The following is a 6,397-nucleotide window of genomic DNA, read 5'->3' on the forward strand; positions in this document are numbered from 1 at the left end:
TTTCTGTGCTGACTCAGACTCATCGTGGATGCTTCCTCTTTCATAGATAGAGCAAGAAAAATGTGAAAATCTTCGAGAAGTTGAAGATTCTAGGAAAGACACACTGCAGACTAGTTCTGCAGTACTTCTTGCTATATGTAGTCACGTCATGCTTACATAGTCAATTACTACGTGGTTCTATTCCCTATAATTTATAGAGGTGGATTGTCTGCCCTCTCATTTCCATACTCTTTCCATTCCCTTCTGTTTTGTGTGGTTACGGTTAAGCCACGTCAACATTTTATATTCTTATTACTTTTTGTTTTATTATTTTTATAAAAAAAATCAATATAAAATGTTGACGTGATTTAACCATGACTATACAACAGAAATGGATGGAAAGAGTATAGAAATGGGAGGGTAGACAACCCACCTCCATAATTTATATCCTGCAATTCACTCTAACCAATCAAGAAATTTTAAACCTAATTTTTTATTTCCTATATATATATTCCCCATTACACTACTCTCCTGTTTAAGAAAATGAATTTCTTATCCAGCAAGAAACAACGACTTTATTGTCATTATTCTGAATTGTGCAACCACATTATCAAAGTCAAAAAATCCATCTCACTGATCACCTTACAAAGAAAAAGTAGCATACCCAACAATATTCCCTATAAATACCAAACCCCCTAAACCCCAAAAGTTCCATTCCTTTAATGTGTTCATTTTGAACTATTCAATCATCACCAAAGTTCCAAAAAGTCATACCCTTTTGTTCAAACATCCTCATTTTACACAAACTCTTGTGTATGAACATGAAGAGAAGCATCGCAGATGTGAGAGAGCTTGATCACGGCCTAACCATGGCCAACTGTTTGATGCTACTGTCCCGTGGCATCAACAACAACGATTATCAATATGACTCCTCCGTCTCCCCTAGCCGGGTTTTCGAGTGCAAGACCTGTAACCGCCAGTTCCCTTCGTTCCAAGCGCTCGGAGGTCATCGAGCCAGCCACAAGAAGCCCAGGTTAACCGGACCATCAGGAGATGGAAACAGCAATAGTTCTGACCAGAGCCTGTCACAGGGGTCACCACCAAAGACCAAGACACACGAGTGCAACATATGTGGCCTAGAGTTTGCTATAGGGCAGGCGTTGGGTGGTCACATGAGGAGGCACAGGGCAGCCTTGAGCAGTAGTAATACTACTAGCAATATTCATGATCGATATTCGAGTTCGATGAGTCTGAATCCTCAGCCTGCGCAAGTATTTCAAGTTTTGAAGAAGACGAATAGCGGTAGGAGAGCTATGTGTTTGGATCTGAACTTGACGCCATTAGAGAATGACTTGGAGATTCTTCAGCTAGGGAAAGCAGCTCCACTTGTTGGGTTTTTCTAATTATATATATAGAGATGATCGGTGCTTTAATTCATTTGTATGATTGTAATTAATCACGTAGGGTTTGCTGATGAGGTTTACCGAGGTTCTTCTCTTTGTGGTTCCACCGATAGGTCGATCCATCAGTTTTTGTTCATTGTAGAATTTATATACAATATGGATGCCTTTGTTTTGTTATTGGTTTTGTTTATTATTTGGGAAATGATCACCAAACATTTTTTTTCTCCATGCGCACCATTGTTTATTTTGGTTTTTATTCAATAAAATAAGGGGTGTGATATCCACACACCCCCATTTTACTTCTCACACACCTTTTTAATTTTTGGCCGTCGGATCGGATGAATTGAAAAAGATCAATGGACAGAAATTATCAAAGGGTGTGTGAGAAGTAAAATGGGGTGTGTGGATAGCACACCCCTAAAATAAAGGAGATCCTTGCATGACAGCGTGGGTTTGAATCTCGTTAGTGGCTAATCTAACTTCTAATCTAACAAAATATATCGTTTGGCAAAATAAAAAATAAAATAAAGGAGAAACAAGGGATCAAAATACACCGAGTACGGTCGGAAAATATTATTATTTATGTTTATTTTAGTATTTGGGTTTTCCTTGTTAGTTTAGGAATTGGGTCTAGCCCATCCGAGTTAGGATTTATTAATTTTAGTTCTCTATAAATATTGCTTGTCATTTGGTTTGAGAAATAAGTGAGTCACGATGTAGCCTCTTGGGGGTTTGTAGCCGTTTCGGCATTCTTGTTTATTTAATAGTATTCATCTTATTTTGTAGGCTTGTTTGTCTTGCACTCTGATATTCAACTTGGTATCAGAGCAAGTTGGTTTATTTGAAAAAAAAAAACAGTTTTTAAAAAAAAAAAAAAAAATTGGTTAGGTTTTTAGGTCCACACTAGCAAGGAGAAAATATGGCTTTTATGAAGTCTCTAAGGCACACACAGAGGCTGTTGGTTTATTTGAATGATTTGGAGTTGTGACTACTCAAGTGACGTTGTGAAAGTTGGGTTTTTTTCTTGTTTGTTCAGGTTTGTTCGGAAGCTTGCTATTGGCATGGAAATCTTGCACTAGCACTAGCATTGGAATCTTACACTAGCATCGGCACTGGCACTGGAATTTGGAATCTTGCACTTGCACTGATGGGATTTCGTATTGAAATTGGCATCAGAAATTAGCATAACAAGCTTGCATCCACATCGTCTGTTGGCAAACTCATGTCGTGTGCCGCGTTAGGGTTTCTTAGGTTTAGTTCTCTATAAAAATTGATTGTCATTTAGTTTGATACATAAGTGAGTCACGATATAGCCTCTTAGGGGTTTGTAGCTGTTTCGGCATTCTTGTTTATATAATAACATTCTTCTTATTTTATAAGCTTGTTTGTCTCAGACTCTGATATTCAACTAGTACATGATCCTTTCCCTATTATTTACGAAATTTATGAGTTTGTGGATAAACAAGACAAAAGAAGAAAAGTATTGAGTATGACGGTCATGATCAGTTGATCAAAGCATGTAATTAATTTCCTCACATAATTAGATCGATTACCAGAATTACTTGATCTGATCTCTTGAACATATTGATCAATAAGTAATTTCTGATGGCAATGAAACTAATCAACGTAGTTAATCAAATAAAATTTGTTAATTAGTTCAATATTGTACATAAACATGTATCAAAACTGATTTGAAAAGCTGCTGATTCAAAGTGAGTCAACATCTTGTATTTAATATTGGTTGAGAATCTTTCTTCAAATAAGAGGTAATGTTAGGAAACCAAATTTTTTAAATTAAATAATGTGGTTGTAGATGATTGAATTATCAATTAAGTGTTGATTAATGTGCATATTTCTTATTGGTGGCACATCATTTGGTTTGCAATTTGGTTTAAAATTTTTAGTCTCCCTAGCATTATCTGTAACATCTCAAATCGCCTAGGGGAGTGGACCATGTAAGCCTTATATGTATATTCTCATCTCTACCTAGCACGAGGCCTTTTGGGAGCTCGCTGGCTTCAGGTTCCATCGGAACTCCGAAGTTAAGCGAGTTAGCGCGAGAGCAATCCCATGATGGGTCCCACTGGGATGTTCTCGTGTGAGTTCCCAGAAACAAAACTGTGAGGGCATGGTCGGGGCCCAAAGCGGACAATATCGTGCTACGGTAGAGTTGAGCCCGGGATGTGGTGGGGGCCCCAGGCCGGGATGTAACAATTTAGTATCATAACCAATCCCGGGCCGGATGTGTGCCAACGAGGACTTTATGCCCCTAAGGGGGGTGGATTGTAACATCCCAAATCGCTCAGGGGAGTGGATCCTGTAAGCCTTATATGTATATTCTCATCTCTACCTAGCACGAGGCCTTTTGGGAGCTCACTGGCTTCGAGTTCCATCGGAACTCCGAAGTTAAGCGAGTTCGCGCGAGAGCAATCCCAGGATAGGTAACCCACTGGAAAGTTCTCGTGTGAGTTCCCAGAAACAAAACCGTAAGGGCGTGGTCAGGGCCCAAAGAGGATAATATCGTGCTACGGTGGATCGAGCCCGGAATGTGGTGGAGGCCCTGGCCAGGATGTGACATTATCCACTACATATAGTTGCAAAATACAATCACATATGATTATTGTAAAAAACTTTCTCATGTCTAAAGCAGCAGCCACTTTTTCTGTCTACATCCCAAATAATCAGTACTCGTAGTTTAAGTGGTTAAAAGCATTTACTCTTACATCTACATTGAATCCACCTCCCCATTTTAACTAGTAGTAGCATTACCACTTCAACAATAAGAAAATAAATTCTGAACCCAAGTCGCTTCTTAAGTGGGAGGATTAAGTTTCAAAAAAGTCAAAACCATGATGCCGTTTCAAGACATATATCAATGGAAATCTTATCATAGGGTTGCTTTCGTGCAAGTCTTTTTTAGGATCACTTCCTATTGTCTATACACGTTATTTCAACATTAATGGTTTGCTTAACTCTTTAGGAAGACAAGGGAAGAGAGTTCGTTTCATTGAACATGGAATATGGTCGCTTCCAAAGAGCTTCTGGAATTTGGAAATTGTAATAGGTGCGTTTTGTTGAACATGTATATACGATTTTAGATATATGAGTAAATACTCTTAATTATTTAAGTTACAAATCTAATGTGAATACTGAATAGGAATCTAAAGCATGCATCATGAATTTGTCTATAAAATAGTGTTAATACAATGTATGGATGCATGAAAGTTTCCAAATAAAGAAGCGGTAACAAAATCAAGAATGGGAAAACGAGTTGTTGAAGCTGTGTCTGACTGTCGGCGAGAATTTGCATTCTGCGCCCCCCCCCCCCCCCACTCTCCCTCCCCACCAAAAATAAGAAAAACGAGTAGCACTTATTAATGTGATGACTCCCCTTCCCTTGGTAAATAAATACCATGGGCAAAATAGTCTAAAGATTCTTTGATAAGCTGAACTTACGTGGCTAATAAGATAGTATGAACGATACTTAATTGCCTTTGACTTTGCCTAAAAATTAAGTTGTGTCTCATCCATCATCACTAACCTCATTTTCGATCTCCCTTATTATATAGTCCCAATATATGGTCACATAAAGTATGGACTCCAAGGAGAAGAGTAACGTAGGTGAAGGTTGATTTGTTCTTGTTTTGTGGGTCTTACAAACATGAATACTCAGAAATCAATCATGTGACAATTAATCTTCGGACTCATTTTATAATTATTTTGTTTTTAATTTAAGTCCACTTTTTGTGTTTGAAATATGAAAAAAGTATATGAGTGAAGGGATAAAAAAAGGGTGATAGGAAGAACGAAAAAAGAATGTGAAGGATAAAAACAAAATCTTGAAAGTGAAAACGATTTACAATAGATTTTTGTTTTTGGTTTTCATTTTGTATGCGTTTCTCTATACAGTTCTACATCTCTACTACCATCCTTCCTCTATTCTTCTATATCCCTCATTTCTCTCATGTATTTCTCCTATATCTACACTATAGGTTGGCCCAACTCAATCCTCTCGTACTAGGGTTGGCTCCTCAAAGTTCTCCCTTCAATCAAAGTAAATAGAGGAATAGAACTATCTCCCGATGTTCTAAACCCAACTCATGTACTACTCGAATCAGAACGAAACACAAAAATAAAATGGTCATTGAATGACCCCTTAACATTTACCTAATATTGGTGCTATGTTTTAACAAGTTTTTCACTCCTAACTTATTTTCTAGGATGGTGATGACGTTGGTAGCTCAACAATAGTTGGTGCAATTGGAAACAATTTTGCTCCAACTTTTCCAAACAAAAGAATCCGTGTCAAACGTTTTTGCAAGACTCCTACTGAAACATTACTAAGACCTGCACAGTAAGATTGGATCAGGCTGAAGTTCCTTAATTGGCGTGAACTTTATCTAATTTGGGCAGCAAACTTTTGCCAACCGTGTCAAACATTTGAATCACACGTTCAAGCAAATGTAATCAACTTAACTCGCTAAGTACATAAATAATTAAATATCTTAATATTACCTAACAAGAGTAATTGTCCGTATAGATATACAAACATGCAAAAAATACTGTGTGCGTGCGCTGCATGTGGCCATGTATGACTTTATTTGCACAAGAATTCTAATAATAATCTGACCACAAACAATATGCAAAGCACATGTTAATCGAGTAAGTGATGACATGCGGAAAATGTAGTGAAAAGATTTGTTAGCACACACCAATACTGACATAACTTAATCAACTATACAGTTCGAGAATTTAGATTTTATCAAAAATACCTCAATACAATATGAAGTGAAACTTTTCAATAGAAGTTGGGGAAAGTTTTTAAAATGTCATATAAACTTAAACACTTTTACCAATTTGTCATATGCTTTAAAAGTTTAAGCGATTTGTCATATCAACTTTCTGAAATCATTAATTTGTCATACACCCTTAACTCCGTTAGGTTTTTCATCCAAAATAAGTCAGTAGGCAGCTAAGTCAGTAGTATCTCAATTCAGGTCAGGGCATGAAGCTAC

General features: G+C 37.3%; 1 protein-coding gene across 1 annotated transcript; it reads left to right on the forward strand.

Moving 5' to 3' along the window:
- The first annotated feature begins 686 nt into the window (after positions 1-686).
- On the forward strand, positions 687-1,559 carry LOC103434807 (zinc finger protein ZAT12-like). Its single transcript, XM_008373161.4, has one exon. It carries the CDS (start codon positions 795-797, stop codon positions 1,380-1,382), a length of 588 nt encoding a protein of 195 aa, XP_008371383.1. The 5' UTR covers positions 687-794; the 3' UTR covers positions 1,383-1,559.
- Positions 1,560-6,397: the final 4,838 nt, after the last annotated feature.

The sequence above is a fragment of the Malus domestica genome, chromosome 07 (assembly GCF_042453785.1).
Source record: "Malus domestica chromosome 07, GDT2T_hap1".
In the NCBI taxonomy this organism is placed as follows: domain Eukaryota; kingdom Viridiplantae; phylum Streptophyta; class Magnoliopsida; order Rosales; family Rosaceae; genus Malus; species Malus domestica.